The sequence below is a fragment of the Phalacrocorax carbo genome, chromosome 17 (assembly GCF_963921805.1).
Source record: "Phalacrocorax carbo chromosome 17, bPhaCar2.1, whole genome shotgun sequence".
Lineage (NCBI taxonomy): Eukaryota > Metazoa > Chordata > Aves > Suliformes > Phalacrocoracidae > Phalacrocorax > Phalacrocorax carbo.
In genome coordinates, this window is record NC_087529.1 from 4633001 (window position 1) to 4653891 (window position 20891).

Here is a 20891-nt window from a genome sequence, read left to right on the forward strand (position 1 = left end):
ACATTACATATTTTTTGCACAATACCTGCACCTTATTTTATGAAACTCATTTTTTAGTGACACAAACTATGTGGGCAAATAGAATGAACCAAATGGATTCTTGCAATCTCCAGTAAAATCAATGTTTCTGTTGTTCAGGTTGTTAGCAAATACTACTGAAATGTGAAGCTGGAAGGCTGTGAAGATCTTTAGGCCAGCACCTCTGCAGGTATTTAGGTACCAAATCTTTTTGAGTCAAGCAGCTACACAGCACGTACTGAAATATCTTAGAGGACATGGGCATTAATGACTCAAGGGGAAAGGTTTCCTGACAATGTGAGGGGGAGGAAAAAAAAGGAAAAACAAGGAAAAATAATAAAAAAGGGATTTACCATGGAGCGGTGAGCCAGACGGGCTGCTTGACAGGCCTGGAACAGGGCTACAGCGTCCTCCTTGTTTAGATGTCAGCTCTTGCTCAATCTCTTCCAACCCTGCGCTCTTCTGGAATCGGCTCATGCGATTTACCACCCGGGGTGACATGTGCGTTCGGACACAGGGCTGGCCGCCATAAGGATTGATAGGGAAAACATGGGAAGTGCCACGGAGCGTGCTGACCACAACCCAGCGGCAGTCATGGCTGAAGGAGATATCTTGTACCTAGAAAACAGAGGAGTGAAACAGGAATGTAATCACCAAGGTACAGACGTCTAACAAAGGAAATGGGCTATCATGTTTTAAACACAGACAAATCTTAATAGGAAATGCAAATAAAACCCCCTAAGTTTAGGGAATTTGAATTTTTGCATGTATACCAATGAACTTAGTATTCAGTATATGTTATAAATATAAACGGCAGTGTAATAGCCAGTTCCAAAGTTTGTGTACTTTTCAAAATATTCTGAGATTTTTCTTTTCAACAGGCCTGAACTTAAGAAAACAAACCCTGCTGCAAAGTACTACAGAAAGCCGCAAGAGCTTGGTGTAATTTTCAAATAGAATTTACTTCTAAAAAGAGTTGGGAAATCATTTCAATTACATGTTTTGTTATTTGCTTGTTTAGTTTAAATTTCAAAGATTACCCAAAAAGGGGAAAAGGGAGGGATGAGAACAAGGGAGACTTCTCACCACTGGGCCTGATTTTGACAAATATTGGCACTCAAAACTGTATTTTCAGTAAACAGAAATACCATGTCCTACATAACAAACCAAAAATCAATGACCAGTATTTTCAAAAGCTGGCTATAATGGTCTCTAATCTTGCTAGTATCAGTTTATCCCTCAGTGGAATTACCATTCATCCAGGTATCCCTGGACCTGTGCTCTTCTTTGGTTCTAAAATTTTGTCTAGAAGAAACTGAACAACTTTGGCCATAAACTCACTGCGTTTCACACACAACAATCTTTCTCAGTCGGCTATTAAAGACCCCAGTTAGAGTTCTTCTTATGCATACGGGTACTTATGCACCACTTGAGAAACGCAAGTCCTATTTTAGTTTAAAATGGTGAGTCTTGAAGCAGATACAGTTAAATATTTTGTACTATAGTTAATCCTTGCATAGATCTCTGATACAAAGTCCAGAAGGATTTAATTCTCTTTTAAGTGTGCTTTACACAACGCTTTGACGGAAGGCAAATTCTTGTTCCTGAAGGAATGCTTTAAGTGAGAGATTAAAGTTTGTTTCCAACCCCGTACTGGCAGACAACTCAAGAAAACAAGTAGTCGAGGTTACAATGATTTATCATAGAAAAAAATCCTGAAACAATTCTTCCAAAAAATGTTTTTAAAGGTAAAAGCTGACTAAGAAGAACCACGTATGCAAGTGGGATTTAACACGGCAAACAAACATACAGATGAAGGATTAGTTTTCATTATATTATTAAACAACATAAACTAAATAAAACTCTTCAAGATTTCACTGAAGCCAGTTTTACAATACACTAGGTACTCAGATTGGAGTAAACACTGATAAAATCTTGACAAATATTCCAGAAATGCACTCCAGCTATTCCAGACAAAAGCAGCAAGTATTCATCAAAGTGCAAGTTTCCAACTGAGCCCTGAAGCCTTTGAGATAAAAAAAGGATTTAAGTCTTGTGACTTGTGACAAGATATTTGGCTGACAGACTGTCAAGACACAAAATGCTTCATCAACATTACATAGATAAACTAAAAAACAGCGCTACACACCTGCTCTTTTCAATTATGGTGACAAACCCAAATGATCTGCTAATGATATAGCTAAACAATCTCCCCAAAATCCGACAGGTTTTGCACTTTCCGTGATTCTGGTATTACTGACATGAAGTCACAGCACTTAGAACTCCTAGTTTGCCTACAAAGTGTTTCACCTTAATAGATTGCTCAAAAAGGATTAGAGACCCCACAGGGATTAACAAGAGCCAAAAAAAGAAACCCCAAAGCCGCGGAGTCAGAGAAAATCTATGGCACCAAGAGTATTGAAATACCTGCTCTTTAAAGAGGCAAAATCAGACATAAGAACCGTATACAAATTGCCGTTCTCAGTGACAACGGGAAGATCACCAATATAATAAAATCATTAAGGCTGTTGCAATGTCATGCCAATCCTATCAAAGGCCCTGTTTTCTAAGAACGGCCACATTTGTCGTTAGATGCGACCCCTCTGAGCACATCGCTGTTTTCTAAATATTTGGTATTCATTTTAAATCCAGCTTTACGTTCCCCTCCTGATCTCTAGAACCATCTATCTGTCCCAGCCTCAAGAAAACAGCTTTTCTCTTCGTTCCTCTCTGCTGTTCTGCTCACTCGCTCCGTGCCACCAACACGAGCTATTTGTCTCTTGCTCCACAGTCTCTGTAGCATCTTGCTCCTCGCAGAAGCGCGTTCGCCCCTGCAACCACAGCTATCTGGAAGGGACTTCACAAATCTCCCTGTGAACTGACACCTTTGAGCTGTATTTACAGGACAGACTCAGGCTGCCTGTGCCTCTTCAATCTCTTCCCTCCTGCACTTCAACTGACTCCACAGCCAAACTCTTTAATTCAGTCACATCTACCATGTACTCTCTCACGTTACTTGGTAGAGCGTTTTAGAGGACATTTCTGTAAGATGACTGAGAAAAAAAATAGTATCTCACTGTACTGCGTAACAGAAATGTATATGTTTCTATATTAGTACTCAGTTTTCAGTACACATCCTTAGGATTATGTTGTTTTAAAAACCACATGCAACAGCCCCGGCCTATGACAGCACAAGCCAAGAAACTGGGAAACAATCATTACAGGATGTTTTTTCCTCAATGTAAACATTACACAGAAAAAAGTATTCCTGGTGTTCAGGAAGAAGGTCTGGAACAACGTAATCCAAAATGTGCTCTCTAAAATAGTGATCACAAACGCTGCAGTTAGAGAGTGGGTATCATGGGCACGGCTACTTAAAATATGGCTGAAACCACAGAGGCAAAGAAAAAACAGGGTTTTAAGACTCACTAATAACGAGGAAAAAAAAAGTGTTGACAGATGAGTGTGAAATGAATTAAGATTTATAGGAATACAGCTATGAAAGCCTTCTCAGCAGTGACAAAAAGTATTTTTGGAATCTACTGTTACACATGAAGTAGTTCTGCCTATCTCCTACCAGTCTCAAAAATGGCTTCGCTGGTCTTTCACGGATAAACGATGAGTAGCAGTACAAGAGAGAGTCCAAGGAGTTAATTCAGAGAATGTCTCGTATTTGATACAACGGCATGAATTGAATACGTTCATATCAAAACAGCACAAATGCATCTGCGCAATGCCAAGGAGCCCGTAACTTTCCGGTAGACCTGGAAGAAAGCAGTGGACCAAGCTGGAAGAGAACGCTGGTCATGGCAGTCGCAAAAATGACTTCAAAAAATCAGCTGTGTCCATGAAAAAAAAATATAAATGATCCCATCAGCCTTGCTGTTATCCACCACACTGTTACTGTACATTACGCAGAGTTCTTGACTGCTTATAGTATAAACAAACTGCACAGTGGCCCATTAGTGGTTTTCAAGTTTATGCTAAGCGTTGCAATTTATTGCTGTCCTTTAGGTTAATGTACTATTATTTCATGTATTTATAATATATTTCTGGATTTGTTGTTAATTATGATGTAATGTTTAGATACCAAAGATCAATCAAGACCCCATAGTGTTTACAGATATATGTTAATAAAGTACAAAGCACACTAGATCTCTCACTATGCAAAGTTTATTCTATAGCTCAAGGTCAACATCAGATTTAATACTCCTGTCTGTATTTCAAAATTATCTATCCTCCTCTGTCTGGGCCAGTAAAGGGAATTGTTGAGCTGAGATTTTAACTCAGATATTTTTATAACATTAAGATATTTTAAATTGCAATACAACATGTTTTGGGGGAATGTCAGTGCTTTCTCCTAGCTTTACCATCATTCTTCCCAGTTTGTGAGCAGTTTGGTTACTTAAGCTTCAATCTCCATTTCTTGCATATCCAAAAGTCTCGGTGAAATCACTGGATACTTCAGGGTCCTCATGAGAAACACCAAAGCTTTTCTGGCCCAAATGAATGCACTTAAGACAACCACAATTATAAGGGTAACAGCGCGCACCCTCCTATTCACCCATGTCTAAACCTGGTATTCTGTGACTCCTCTTGTACAGGAGGTCTACAGAAATTTTGTCCGTATTTTACAGACTATTCAGCTTGCTCCACGATTCCTAATCAACACTTGCCAAACCCAAAAGGGGTTTTGGCTGCCCAGGCACCTCTTATGTTACTGTCTACTACTGACTCTTCTCAGTATTAAAATTATAACTTTGTTGAAATAAAAATTCAGTACCCTCACAAAATTAACAATAATATTTTAAGAATCAGGGACAATATGATTATTTTCCTATTGGAGACAATTAAACAATGTTCCAAATATTCTGGTAGGCTTTAGCATGACTTGGAAAGAAATCCTCCAGTACTCCCATGGAAAGGAAATAACAGTCTAAGAAAGGTTTTCTTAACAGGTGCTAGGAAAGACATCTTTCAATAAACGTGGATTATACCATGAGTCCTGCACCATGTGGCTTCCTCTAGCTTTGTCGCTTCTCTCATCTTCAGCATTTGTTTCTTGCAACCCTTTCCATCGAGGTATTCCCTTCTAACCAGCGTAACTTCTTTTCACTCTCACACCGTCGCCTCCTGTTTTCCTTCGATTATGCTTCCCCTATGCTTCTTTTTAACTTCCTCTATCCTATTTCCCTGTGTCTCAAACACTATGATGTAAAATCCTCCAGAAAACTGAATGAAAATTGAGCTGCCATGTTCAGAGGCTGGCCTGAGCGAGGCAGCAGGGTAATGGAGTCCTAGAGGGGCATGTCATGTGTCAACAGCTCTCGTGAAGGTCAGCTTGCCGGACTGTACGGATCAAAAAATTATTTCCGATATTCTGAAAAATCAGGAGGAAATAATCTGAACCGAAGGCTTCAAAGCCAATATACCTTCACTTATTCTATATAGCAGAAATCTATAGAAGTTTTTGCTATGGTTCTTTCCTTATTTCCACAGCTTCTCCAAATTTAAACACTGTGTTAATTAGAACATATTCGCAAAATAAATAAGATTTACAAATTTAAGCCATAACTGAAAGAAAACAAGACCGAAGGGCAGCACATAGAGAACTTATTTTAAAAGCAGCTGATTAAAATGGGATAGTCAGAGGAATGGCTGATTACACAAGCAATCCCATGGGACAGGCAGTGACCTTGTTTACCGCTCCTCTTGGGAATGACTGACAGCCCATACCCAGCCTCTGTATTTCAGGGCTTCTAAAAGTTAATATTGTACTAACTTGCTGCACGACACAAATGTAATCTATCGCTTACTTTCTTAGAAAGGAGAAGGAGCTTTACAGGGCTACCACAGTACCTCCCCAGGCAAATCCACTCCGACGTGTGTGCATAACGCCATGGTTAGAAAACAAAGCTCACAACACTGAACCGTGTATTTTCACAGTGATTACAAGAAACAACTATTAAAATACATTCTGATCTTTCTAGGGCTCCTTTTTTCCCCCTAATGCCCGGTTTTCAGTTGTGGCAGGTTACACCAGGAGCAATGTGTATATTCTTGTGCATTTCACTGCATGAAATTAAACTTCAATAGTGAAGTGAAACAACAATAAAGCACGACTAGTGTTACTACAACAGGAACTTAACGCAGTTTCATGCACACTATGCAATGTCACAGAGAAAACACACCATTAGTTGAAGGACATGACTTACTTAAGCATTTAATTAAGCTGTGCAGGGAGAAGGCAGAAATAGAAAAGCTATCATGAAACGATGAGAAAAAGCAGCAGTACTGAGGAGGCAAGGGTCAAAATGAATTAGAAAACTGGTCTGCATTTGAATTTTTTTGGTTGAGTAAATTTAGGAAATTATGTAGCAACAAACAGAAATGTAAAAATAATAAAATCATGGACTACACAATATGATTTATTGGACTCACATAGACCCAACTCTGTCTCCCCCAGTCGTCAACACTGATTTCAGTTCTGTATAAAAACAATGGCAGAACATGGGCACAGCGAGACATTCAAGTAAGGTCCTTCAGCCAGAGTAGTCGCTCTCTATAAATAAATGAAATCGCAAACATCACTGTGCTTAGAGCTCCATCTCCTCAAGATAGTTAAGCTACTGCAGCAGTGTCTTATTGTCTGCTTTCATCAAAGACTGATCAGCTCCCAGAATGAATCTTTATTTCAATCCTGTCCCCAGATTCTTTCCTAGAAATAAGAAAATCTGTCATGCAGAGACTATTCCAATAACTGCAGCTACATAACTATGTCAGAAGATGGGAAGAAATTTCTACTAACGCTGAAGGTTTACACGAAATGTTTGTAAACTATTCCAATGTTTCACTACCTGGACACAGTACGTGACACAACCTTGAACAGTCTCTATGAAACCACATCACAAAAACATTCATGCATTCCCTAGAAAAGTGTAAAATTGCACGTGTTCTGTGGCAGCCCATGCTGGAATGTTTTTATCATTCCCTCTGTTTACCTATGCTGACTGAAGTCAGTTATAACAGCAGTTTGAGAGTCGGAATAACAAAAGTCTGACAGCGTAAAAGATTACAGAGGACTCTGGCCACCAGCCCACTGATGCTATCATTACGTTTATTTGTTCTAGGCTGAGATAATACTGTTTTCAGGGATTTTTTTTTTTCTGTTTACAATTTCAGATCAAAGAGAAAGGATCATCAGGTGACAGTCTAACTTTCATCTGCAAGTAAATGAGCTTCCTCAGTTCAGAACATGCTAAACTTTTATTAAAAACCTTCCAAAATGCTCTTGGATAAAAATATGAGTGTAATAAGTGTTGACTTACAACACAAGAGCTGTAGGACAAGAAAATGTATCCTTGACCAAAATGTGCATGACATACACATGCACATTTTTTCCCTTTACAGCCGAATTGTGCAAGCATGGATTCTCTGAGAGCTTCACTTCTCTCTCTGGTATGGTTAAATACAACCAGCACTTGCGATGAACCTTCACCTGTAACACAGTGCATCAAACATACCGGGTTTTGTTCTCTGAGGTAAAAAAAAAAAAGTAATTCTAAAGTATAAGTGGCACTTAAAGACTAAAAGATATTAATCCAGTGTAACTGAAACAGTGACTTCTGTCTGTGTTTGCAGAAAAGTAACTTCGACTGTTGTGAGTTTGGGACTCGCATCGCTTGAACCAATAAAGTATCCGAGCTCTTCACGTTCTTTCACGGCCGTTGTCCTCACTATTCCCTTATGAGACAGAGGTCCACCCCCCAGCTTACCCCATCTTCATCTGAGTCACACAAAAAAGTCAGTGGCTTTGTTAGGACCTGAGCGCTCTTCACAGTCCCCACTCAATGTTTTATACAGCACATAAGGCTTCGTCCTGTATTTGCTGCTCAAAGTCAGCAAATACAAGATAGATTTGCAATAACAACACTTTAAAACTCAATAACGCTGTTTCATTGTTCAAAGCATGCAGAAAGAGAAAAGGAAAAGCATGTTATGAAGACTAGTTGTGAACAGTCAGGGACAACACCAGTACTTACCCTTAATTCTGTACCAAGGGGAATGCACGCTCAAAAAACCCGACCTTACTAAGCACAGTACCGAAGTCTCCCTCAGCATCATGAAGCCAACACCAAGCAGATGACTAACAAAAAAAACCTGGGAGATGGCTAGCAGGTGCCTCTGGACACTGCTGCAGGGAAACATGACCGTCAGTTGTCCCGAAAGGGCAGACGATCGTGTATCAAGTATATACTGAACACCAGCACAACGTGCTGTGAGCAGCGTTTCAGTACAGGGGAAGCTTAGCTTGTGGGGAAACTTGTAACAGCCTCATCCCTTTCTCCTCCATCCAACAGGAATGTTACAAATAGCATAAGTATAGCTATCGGGACAGACCGTCAACGCAAACACAGCATTCGGTATTAAAATCAATTTTCATTTTTCCGTTTATAAAAATCAAAGTACAAACTCTCTATTTTATCCCGTTCGTTAAGGGTACGATTTCAGTGACGCTGTCTGGTTGGAGCGGCCAGCTCATTGCAAATGCTTAGCACAAATTCTGCTTTGGCTGAAGACAAGATCCTGATGTCCATGAAAGGAGACAAAACCCCTACAGATCTCTCTCCAACCAGTCTCTTTATACTTCAGAAACGGTCAGGAGAAGTTAGAAATGGTCTTTCAGACTGAAATTTCTCAGCCCCAAGCCAAACCGGAATTTGTCTGGAATTTAGAAAAATTAATGCATGATGGAGCATATATGCTTTAGTTTTACTGACTCAAAGTAACCGTAGGGCTAATATATCTGACTCAGTAGAAAGACATGTGGATGAATTAGAGACACTGCTTGATTGCAGTAAATCGATCAGAAAACACCATTATTAAATCACAACACTTGCTTATTTTTCTTTAATATACATTAAGCATGCAACTTAATCCACTTAAGATGCTTCTGTATACGAATGACAGAGGGGACTTCGTGTCACCTTCTCTTAGGAGACAGACGAGAAATACCAAGCTAAGCTACTGGTCTGCTCTCCAACCACTAAAGACAAGGTAAAATGGAGACTGGGAATTCTGCAGCCCTGTGAAAGGGGTTACTCCAGGGCTGATATTCTAAACTGGGTGAAATTACAATTCAAACATCGCTGTAGCATCAGACATACACGTCAATATTTGGAACACCAATATATACGGTTCCCAGACTCCTGCTCCCAGAGCGAAACTGGTGTGCCATGTATTACACAAAGCAGACGCTGCAGATCCAACACTTCTCAGCAGAACTGGTCTTACAGTGTATTCCCCGTACAGTCGGTTCGTGCGGAAGCAGCGACCCCGTACAGGGGACTTGTGTGTGCCCAGCAGCTCAGACACAGCCAGTCAGGCAAGTACGTGAAACTTTTACAAACATTACCAAGGTACCGGTTCTTTGTCCATGAACTAAATGGTCTTATAGTATCAGGGGTAAGTGTTTGCAAGAAACATGCCAATGGATCACAAAGCAAGGAAAGGAAAAATCATGCATCAAACTGTGAAAGGGCATTTTGGGAAACGTGTGGCAAAGCTCTATCGGCCAGAATCTCACGTACGAAAGCAGATGATTTCAGTACGGGCATTAAAATACCACATGTAACAAGGGCATAATGATAATGTTTAAACAATTTATAATGGGTACTAGCTAAACAAATTTTGACACGGATAATCATTCATGTCCATCAACACAAATTAGAACTTTTTATAGCTCCAGTACAGAAGGTGACCTTTAAGACCATTGGCCTTGATTCACAGTTAGCTTTAAATCGGGGGTGGGGGGAACCAGAAAAAAAGTCTGGTTGCAAATGTATAAATACTATTTTAACCAAGAAAGGACGTACAGAGGCTTCCAGTGTGTGTCTCAGAACATCTGCACTGAGAATTTTAAATTGAACAGTCTCCAAAATTCTTGTCTAATGTTATTTATACATGAAATTTACGGAACAAAAGAATAGCACCACATACTACTCTTCTCACTAAACAACTACAGGTACTGTTACTCCAAATGAAAAAGTAAAACCATCCATCATATTATGTAAATATTTTAAATGATAGATGTGTATTGAGAATCAGGGGTTCCAATGTGATATTGTTGCTGGATAGTTTAATTATCAAGGGAGTTGTGAAATCCATCAATACACCTCAGACTGGTTGGAATTCTCTCTACTTCATACCATTCCAAAAGCTATACTGTTCACGTCCCAAATGAAAACTATGTGGCAAACTGGGAAAAAACTTTACTATGTTGATTCTGAGAATTTTAATGCAATGCTTTCACAGAGATGCTAATACTATATCCCAAAAAACGTGTATCAATAAAGGTTTAGTCTCTAAAACATGTTATGTTTGGTTTCCAATGTATGCCTTAAAAACAAATTTGTCGGCTGTAAAAAACAGAAGAGCATCTTTGTTCCCAGTGACTGGAATCCATGCTTTGGTTTTCAATACTGATTATAGGATATTTCCCTTTTTTTTTTGGTATGAAAGTAAAACAAATATCACTCTAAAACATTAAACACATTATAGTATGTGCTCAAATAGATGACGGAGTGTATGTGTACACATGGATCCCAATGCTTTTTATATTATTTATAAAAATTACTTGTAAGTATTATATATATTATCCCACATGGACAGTTTTTCCCAATTTCCTCTCACTTTCCAGACTGGCTATTCCTTCCTATAGCAAACCATTGCCTGTAATAATAATTACATTTTTCCAGAACAGTAGCAGCAAAGTTTTGGAGTGTTCCAACTACCAGTAATTTAAATTCACACAGGCTGAAACATTATCAACCACTACTACATTAAATAAAGCTTTCAGATTCTACTTGTTACAAAGGTAAGGCAAAAAAGTTAGGGTAACTGCACAACTCATAGGAAAAAAACATGGTTTGAAGGAACCATAATCACAGTACCACAATAATCCAAGCTTCCAGTGTCAGGGTCATAATCACAGTGCCCGAGGCTTCTCCCTGTCACACCAGTTCACATCTGCCAGGCTGTCACAAGTCTGTGCTTTCAGTGTGTAATTGCATCAGCAAGTGCAATACTCATTTCTTACCCTGTGGTGACATTTTTATTTATGTATTTAAAACAGGTTCTTCCACAGTTACTCAGTGCTACAAAGGTGAGGCTCTCCTGATGCCCGAAAGCATTGCAGTGAAGGATTCAACCGTAATGCGCTGCCCTGCTCCCATCACAGCGATGCCAGCCAAAGCGATCTCTCCCCTTTTTCCACTTTACCAGTAAATCAGTTTACTGAGCATTTTTAAAAATATAATTTCAGGCTTTTTCACCCTATGCTAATCTAGCCTAATTTAGTCTTCCATCTTTCAGAGTAGAGTTTTTAAACCGGGAAGCTAAATCTGTACCACTACAGTCTCCGACAGGTTCCCCCACTCTGCTAAAAGTGTAGATAAAAGTTAATCACAGTCTTCCTTTCAACTCTTTTAATTGTCTGTCTTTGGCTTTTACCACCAAAGTCAAGCAAACCCTGACAGTTGCTTCACGGGCACCAGACAAATGTTTAACATGTTACATGAGAAAAGGTTAAGTACAAACACAGCTAATAATCTGGGCTCTTTAGAGGTAGTGTCATATCTGAATAAATCTGACAGCACCTCATTGTAAAGGGCAAGAATTTATTATTGTCCAGGTTAAACGCTGTGCTCTTATCCTTTCTGTGGCTATAACATAAGAAAGGCTCTTTGTGTGCTGAAACAAACATTAAAGTGCCAACATACACAAAATGTATAAGGTGTCTGGGGATTATTCTTCAGCAAATAGTTTAACTTACTTTGGCTTCAGTCTCTCCCCTGTGAAGTGTATACAAATGATGGACGGCACTTTGTGATGATGACCAAGGATGTGTCAGTATTTGAAAAACATGGAAATCATGGCCTAATGTGTCAGTAGTGACCAGCAACATCCCTGGGTAAAAAAAAGAAAAAGAAAAAAGAAACACAAAAGCACAACAGATTAATCACTGCGAAAGAAGAAGCTTATGAATGTCTATCTAAAAAAGCCAGCGTGGCTTACATTTTGTTTCCTGGAAACAAAAGTGAACAGTTGCAGAAAATTACTGAATTCAAAGGGATTTGCTTCATAAAAATGACTCAGAACTTCACCTGAAATCATACTCACAGTATTACTGCTTATGTATATACAATACAAATCTATAAAAGCCAACCAAAAACCTGGGAACGTTCTAACTAACGTTGAGAACTCGTGTGAGCGATATGAAGCACTGAAGTGATGAATGTTAGAGTGAAACCCCAAAATGCTCTTCACTGGGAAAGGGCTAGCAAAAAAGATTGATGTTTCCACAATAATAATTTTTGGAAGAAGCAGCATTATCAAACCCAGCCAAAACAACTCGTACCAAAAACAATCCTGAAGAAACATCTTTCTTATAAACGTATATGAAAGAAACTGTCTGATTTATTGCTTGAAAGGCAGCAAATCAGAGTTGAGAGCTTTCAAGTGAAATATTAAATTAGGTACTAACTTCATTGAAAACAGGTCACTGATGGATGTACTGAAATGATTAAATTAGAAGATCAGCAGAATCACAGTAACTTATATATGCTATTTACTTTTTTGTCCTATTATATGTCAGTCCATAACCCAGTTTTTAAACATTTACAAACATATTTGAAGTCAATTTGCCACAAAAGTTTTTGTACCAAAAAAAGAATTATTTTTCTACATGTAAGAAAAGGCATCATAGCAAAATTTAGAACTACAGTAAACAAACTTCAGATGTATTTTTTTTCTGTACAAAAATGCCTATATTACCATGCTTATTAATGAATTTAAGAAGTTATCACCCAAAGTGATCCTCCAACATTTAATTAACGTCAAGTACAAAGTGTTTTTAGCAGTTTAATAACTACATTGAAGTGCCTTTAAATAATTTCAAGGTATTGCATCTATTAAAGAAAACCAGGGATTTCCAGGTAGCTCTGTTGTGTTGATTCTCCACACAAGGCGTAATTGAAAACCTTTATCCTTCAGGAAGAGAACTTAGGTCTCCATATTTTACACGACACCTATTCAAAGGATAAATGATTATCTTATGTCTGTCATAAGAGAGCATTCAGTTCCTCAGTTTGTTTACACACGCTCTGTGATTCATCTTTTCCTCTTCTACTCGCTGCTGCTAAACAAACATATACAGTACAAGTTTGAAAGCCCTCACACATTACCATTGAAGTCCTAGCACATGCCACTTTTAAAATTGTAGAATTAAAACTGGGGGGAAAAAAATCCTCTTGTGTACTGAGAAGCAGAGAAACACGTTCTTAGTAAAGATGAAGTAACTTTTCTACTGAACCACCATTACAACATCACTCGATGGCTATCCTGAGTGGTTTCCTTTCTTGGCAGTCCTGGAATCCCCCTTTCTTTAAGCCCAAATAGGAAAATTTCTGCAACCAAAGCCTTGACCTTCTGGGCTCATCACCACTCCCCAGTGCTTCCTCCTCCTCCTCCTCCAAGGCTGAAGCCAGTTTATGAGCACGTCTCGGCTCATGGGAAGAACAGGACAGTCCCGAAGCCTCCAGACAGGACAACGCAGCGTCATCGCAGGCGACTTCTGACCGTGAACAGGCGTATGCCTCAGTTTCTCTTGACCATAACTCTTACAAAATAAGGATCTTGTGAAGATAAACAAATACTTTTGAGACTATGAGACCCACCAGCACAAAGGCACAAAATGGGAGAGAAATCCAAATTGCAGTTAGACACAAAATTGCCTACAAGTTTCCTTCTCAGCTTGACCACTGATGCTGGTAGGGCTTGGACAGAGCACGAGGCCACCCACACTGCACACATCTATTTTCTCAAAATCACACAAAAGCAAAATCTTAAGTCTGACCTCAGCAAGATTCCCTCCAGTAGACATACTTTTACTGTTACAGGCTGTTACTCCGATTCCGAGTGTTAGAAATGAAAGAGAGTTTGTTATGGAGCTAAGAAATCCGTGAGTGCATTTGGGTATTATGTTTGGGCGGTAAGGCATGTGAGTTGAGGTTGGTCTGGATGTTAATGTTGGCTTAACTGGCAATTTCCTTGATTTGTAGTGACTGTGTTGATAGGAAATACAGCTAAAGTTGCTCAAGTGCAAGTCAGCCAAGTCTTTAGTGTGGGATTATGCACACAATTTGCATTAATTCTGTTCTGAAACATCAGAAAATACACTTCCCTTCTAGTGAAGTGTGCGGTCCTCAATAATATATAGCATTTCCAGTGGAGAAAGCTGGAAGCAAACAGGGGTTTGTGTGCTAGAATTAGGCTGCCACTATTACTGGAGCAAGGATATTCCAAAAGATCTAATTCAATACAGTAGGGATTTATTTTCTATATTGCCATGTTTGCCTCTCCTCTCACACTAGATAGCTTTATATAGAAGTTGAGTGTGCTTTTGGCCCTTTTGAGCTCTCTCTTATTGCAGACGGAGAGGACTTTTGGAGGAAGAGAACCTGGAAGAGATGAATACATAAGGCTTCTCTCAACAGTGAACAGACGGCCTCAGCAAACCTAGATTTTTTTTTTTCTTTTTCTTCCCCCAGAGCTCTTTTATAAATGAATATGCAGAGCTGAGTGCACCTAGAGATCTGAGCACGGCATTCTTCACGTGTATCCCATCACACAGCACAGTGCAATGAGGATCGTTAAATAAGAAAAAAAAAAAAAAAAAACCAAACCCAACTTTAAACGAGCCAAAAATCTGTCTGGAAGCTGGAGACAGAAAGCTGCATAATAATCATGAGCCAGTGAAAACACAGGAATTACCATACTGCATTGTCCATCAAATCTCTCTGTTGTTTAGCTAACCGGTATCTCATTTCCAATATTGGCTAGAACGCAGGTGTCTGCGGATGGTGCAATAAACCCCACAGTACGCAGACGTGATACAGTTTCACCCTTCTCCTCACGAAGGTTTTATCCCAGATCTGTAATCTCTGCTCACCCCGAGCAGGGCATTGCCGGAGAGCTCGCTTTGGGACCATAGCTACATCGCGCGTCACGCCAGTCCGAAAGGCACGCCGTGGGACCTGCTCGCTCGTCTGGCGACGTACGCCGGAACTGAGCACACGAAGCCATGAAACGTGCTTGCCTGTCTATATATATAGCTCCTGGTTCTGTAATAATGTGTGTTGCCTTCGGGTTTTGGGGGTTTGGGGTTTTTTTGGGGGGTTGGGGTTTTTTTTTGTTTGTTTTTGCTAACTTGAAGGAGTACAGAGGTGAAAGAATACATTTGTGGGTGGAAAGGAACCGGCTTAAAAATAGAAAGATGGGCGGTATCTGATTTGGCAATTTTGCACGCCTAATCTAAAATCCTGCTGTCTGACACCCTTTAGAATAAATGGATTTTATTAGATGAAAGCCGAGGGAAAACAGGCCCTTTGCTTATATTAGCGACTATTTTTCAGTAAGTTAAAGGAGGACCTTTCATACTCACATTTGCATTTGAAATACAAATATATACTTGCAGAACTTGTATCAACACAGAGGTCCCAAGCACAATACCACAGATGTGAAAGAATGTGTATTTATAAAACAGCATTTTGAAATATCTTACTTACTACTGTTATTCAAACAATAAATCACTGATGTTTTAGAACATTTGACTTGGGTTTTGGTGTGGTGTTTTCCAGCTCTCATTACTTCACACTGGAGAATCACAGTTTTCAATTACTGCAGCTCAGCCATTTCGCTTCCCTCCACCTCCCTGCAGCCAAAGGCTGCTGCACCGCTGCAACACCCCAGCAGAAATACCTAATCCCAGCAGAGGAACATGAACTTGAATCTCGGTCGTTACCTCACTTTCACTTTCACCTCAGCTTCCTAAAAGACCTTGTGACAGTTTTCCCCAAAAGTTGTTTAGACGGAAATATGGGTTAAAGCTGTCGTACGTTCAGTCCAAAATGTTTTCTCTTATGATGTACTTTATGTATGAATAATCATAGATGAAAAGTGAATAATTCTCAAGGATTTCCTGCTTATTTTTCAAACTGGCATTAATCCCTGTTTAACAGATAACATCTGAAATCAATTGAAAGTCTTGCATACACAGAACTCAGTGGAAATTTATGTGTAAAGCAGATTTTACTTAGTATGTATCTCACTGCAAAAATTTTTATTTTGTTTATCCATAATATGAGGGGTGCAGCTAGGTTAAATTAATGACTGTTTTACTGTGTGGTTTTTCAAATCCACAGAGATGATTAAAATCCAGTTTAAAAGGAACAGATACCTTAGATGGAAGAAGAAAAGAAAAAAATTACTAAAGCTTTGTTTTACCTGACAGATATATTTGCCCTAATTTACAGCTTCCTACTTTTCGTGCATTCTGTTTGGGAAACAATAAGCTTCTTTCAGGATAGAAACGTTAAAAAACACAGAGAATATATGCATAAAAGGAAAAACTAGTACAGATGTAGACTGTGGGTTAAGAGCTATTTATGCAGTATCAGAAGACTAAACCAGACTCTGGCCTGGCCATAAACTAAGCCCACGCCCTAAATGAGGTGCCAAGCCACAAAAAGCATTTGCGTCAACTGGGAATACAAGGAAAAGAAGGACTTCTAATTATAGGGCCTGGAAGCGGAAGCCCAGAGTGATTAGGAGTTTAGGCGCTGCTGTATGTTTATCTGGGAGCTTCCTCTCGCTCTCTCTCCGCCCGGGTTTGATAGATGAGGGTTGGCCTAAAGGGTGGGATTGAAGTTGCTGATGGTACACAGAGTTCTCCACAATCCGAAGGAGACGGAGACTGAATACTAAGGCTTCTGTGGCCTTGTAGGAACATAACTCTTTTCAACTAGGCGTCAGCTGGTTAGCCCAAACGGCAAAATTAGAGAGCAGCAAATCTCAGTTGGGTACTTGTTATAAAACCTAGGAAACCCGAGTAGCCTAAGCCATCTCCACCACATCCTATTTATAACACCTACCTAATTGCAGAGTTGTTTACTATACGCATACAAATGAGGTACACGCAATTTCACCTTGGCTTTAAGCTTCATGAGTAACTTCACTTTAAATAATGCCATCTTCCAGGGTAACAGGAGGTTTCTTCTGCCTTCCAAAACAATGTCATTCTGTAATTACACACTGAAGAGCTCAACACATTCAAGCTGTGTTGGATTTGTTTTAGAATCACCAAGGGCACGAATGTTAGGAAAGCAGGCATACATCTGCATGAAGGAAACACATATTCACGGATATGCTTATTTTAAGAACGTAATGCTTACACTTCGATCCATGCATAGACACACAGAGCTGTATTGCCATTGCACAAATACGCTACTTACACGAACAGTGATAAAAAAATATGAACGACTCAGATTTTATTGTTTAAATATGAACATTGATACCATGCAACACTAATATTATGCTTTGTAGGTTTTCAAATTACAGGATCAGAGAGCTCAGTGGAACCGCACCGACTTACAGTTGCTCCTTATTCAGTCCATACGCATTTCGCTTGGCGTATCTACCCTCTGCACGCGAATTGTATAGATTTCTGTTCCACTGCAGCTCTCTTGCAAAAGCAGTCACGTACGTATCTTGTTAAGATGTGACAAAGTTTATATGGTCCATGGTTTTATGAAACATACGACCTGACCTATGAACAGCAGCTTTATTTATACTCACTTAACTCCCCTCTGAGGCTGATGCTAGTCAAAATGTAGCCAAATATTAGTGCCAGTAAGCCCACGTATACTTCCAAGTGTAACATGTATGCCTCAGTTACAAAATTTGGTCTCAAAAAGACCTAAATAAATAAGGAAAAAATCTCATTTTGACAACAAAATTTACCAAAAAAGAAACATGAGTACACAAAAATGTAAACAAATATTTTAAAAACCAACAAAACTCCAAGTCAAAAGAAAGAGAAAGATATAAAAAATTATTTTGTGAATAAATAATTACCTATGACTGGAGATCTCTATACATAGCAACACACTTAGGACAATTATACATTTAATCTGAATATTTGGAGCTTGGGGTGGATATATGGGAACTGTCAGACATTTACCATGCCCAACAGATGGCTCAATGGTATGCTTTATATACTAAAAACTATTCACCGGTTTCAAACGCTAACTGACTACAGCTGATGGCCCAATAAATACTAAAACTTTATCGGGATGGGTTTCCCCCTCCTGCAACTAAAGGACGCTCACTGCGGGCAGCTGAGTAAGTGAGGGCAAGAGATCAAAGGGAACAGGCTCCCTTTTCTGGTAACCCTGCCTGTAATTCCTCCGAAAGGGATACGAATCCATAGCCACTACCGTTACATTAGTGTTTGGGGGTTTGTTAGTTCCAGAGATTACTGTAAACATTTTTGCTGCTGAAACATATTATTGTGTTTTTCTCTTTTCATTGGAATAACAGTAAAGTAAATGGTAAATGTTACAGAGAGAGAGTAAAATCCTGACTCCCCTGAAGTCTATGGAGCTTTTGCCACTAACTTCAACATGGGAAATAGTTTTACCCTTTCTGTAGAGTTGTGCACCTTTAATCTGAAAGGAAGTTAACAACTGTTTAACAATGCCTGCTGTGCTAAATGGCCACTTGTATATTAATTTTAATATATTTTAGAACTAATTATAAGTCTACCAGGTACCAAAACAGACTACATTCAGCAATAGTGATACCCAAACAAATCAATGTTTACAAGTGTGCCCACAAGCTTCTTCAATATATTCAGCATTGTATTGAAATTAACCTTATTCACCTGCAAATTTGACAATTGTTAACAAAATGTAACATTTCTATTAAAAGATGATCACAAAAAAGTGAATAAAGAACCATCCTTCAATAAACCGAAACTTTCCGCAGTAGCATAGAAAGCAACCGCGGATCATATTTGATTAGGACAATTGTACATTTTTAATGCTTAAGGAAACTAGGACCCTAATATTCCCTTTCTCTTACAGGCGAGGAATAGGAGGCTACAAAAATTACTGAAACTGTTAGAAAAATTACAGAAACAGGACATACTGAAAAAGAGAAGAGGCCTAAGACCATCCACCTCAAGGCCTTGTATCAAAGCAAGACATTTTGGCAGTAACGAAAAAAAAGCTTATAAATGGTACATAGACAGAAATCAATTATTTATAGATGTTTGCAGCAAAGGTAGGTGATGAAGCACAGTGATTTAATCACACTCCTCCAGCAGTACAATGTCTTACTGCACAAAGACATCAATGTGATAATGATAGAGGAACGTTTCCTATCTTCTCCTCAAACACCGGATCTTCAAAAGAGGAAAGGGGCTCTATTCAAACCCGCTGGGAAGTTCTACCAGTAACTACTCCTTAATCCTGATTTGGGCATAAATTTCTTTGGAGAGAATAGGTTAAACTCTTAGATTAGAAAAAATATGAATTTGGAAGCTTTCTAAAAAGTTAAGTAGCGATGGATTTAAGCTATTGATAATCATATCTTTCTGAAATTTAAAAATAGCAGAATTGCTGCACTGCAAATTACCTACTGGCCCTCTTTTAAGTACATTTCTTCCACCCGAATGACATGATGCTGAACAGCACTGATTACAGCATTTCATATGCATTTCTCCTCAGATTCAAGATCCTGTTCAGTGTGCTTCCAGGGTTAAACGCACAGCAGACAGAAGGATTTTATTTACAACTAGTTTTAAATAATACTTTTATTTAAATCGTAGCTATCTGAAATGTAGTAGTTATTTAAGAGAGAATTTAAATGATCAAGAATTTCCTAAATTCTCAGTATATCCTAAAGTCTCCTACCTTCAGTTAGGAAATGCAGTAGAATTAGATGAGTATAACATGAAAACATGTTTCTACAACATGAAAATTAGTTTCCTGCAGGGAGGCATTTAAGAAAACAAAAACAAGAATGTACACAAATAGAATTAAGAAGTACAGAAGAGTACATTGAAATTATTTAATGAAGAGGGCTTTCTCATTGATGTCAACCTGGCTAATCACAATGAGGAGACAATTATTTTGCAGTCATTCAAAGTGCTCTTTGTGTTAAAGAAGACTAGATTTACACTTTTGATGCCAAAAAAATTCCACTGCTGACACTTTTCCTTCAGAAACCAACCATAAAGCAATGCTAGGAAGCTATAGATCATGAATTATTTCTCACCTTCTGGCCCAGCATATATGGTGTAGAGACACAATCTTAGTAATTGCAATTCAATTTGGATACATTTGTCTTCAAAGGCGACAATTCAAGTTGAAAAACAAAAGTCAAAATAAACAGAGAAAAGGCAAATAATTAATTAGTCACTAAATAATTACAGCTCATATTACTCCAGATGACACATCCAGGAGGGTGATGTTCCACAATGGGATTAACCTTGCAAATACGAGAGGAAAATTGCAGGCACTATGAAAGTCCAAGCACAGACGAGGTGCTGGTTGTAGCCGTATCAGTGCTGCAATAAATTAGCTTATAGAGCACTTGCCATCATAAAAGATAACTCCAAACCTTAACTAATCTACAAGTTTAATAAAAGACTGATTGTACACCCTAGGTAGGAAAAACAGAAAAAAAATTCTGGGAATCCGTGAGGCACTATCGGTGCTTCCCAGCAATCAAATACGGTATTTTTCTGCCCACTTGCTCTGATCAATGGGAAAAATGTCTGCAGAGACGTTCCAATTTAAACCTCTTTAACTATTAACTCAAGGCCACCATCACACTTCAATATAGAACATTTAAATAATCAGAGGAATTTCAGGTCTGTTAAAGGTGCAGTCAGGCATCCAGCGGGGTATACAGTTTAATCTGTTTTACTGCTGGTCCAACATTAATTTTCTCATTATTAATGGATGGAA

General features: G+C 38.9%; 1 protein-coding gene across 6 annotated transcripts in view; it reads right to left on the bottom strand.

The window, feature by feature from the left end:
- Positions 1-20891, bottom strand: part of BCAS3 (BCAS3 microtubule associated cell migration factor) — a 370477-nt gene that overhangs the window by 248948 nt on the left and 100638 nt on the right. For all 6 annotated transcript variants that reach the window (XM_064467926.1, XM_064467925.1, XM_064467929.1 and 3 more), the window contains 2 exons: positions 11852-11985; positions 372-636 (listed from right to left, as the gene is read on the bottom strand). In XM_064467926.1, the coding sequence (XP_064323996.1) occupies positions 372-636; positions 11852-11985 (399 nt within the window). The remainder of the gene's footprint in view (positions 1-371; positions 637-11851; positions 11986-20891) is intronic.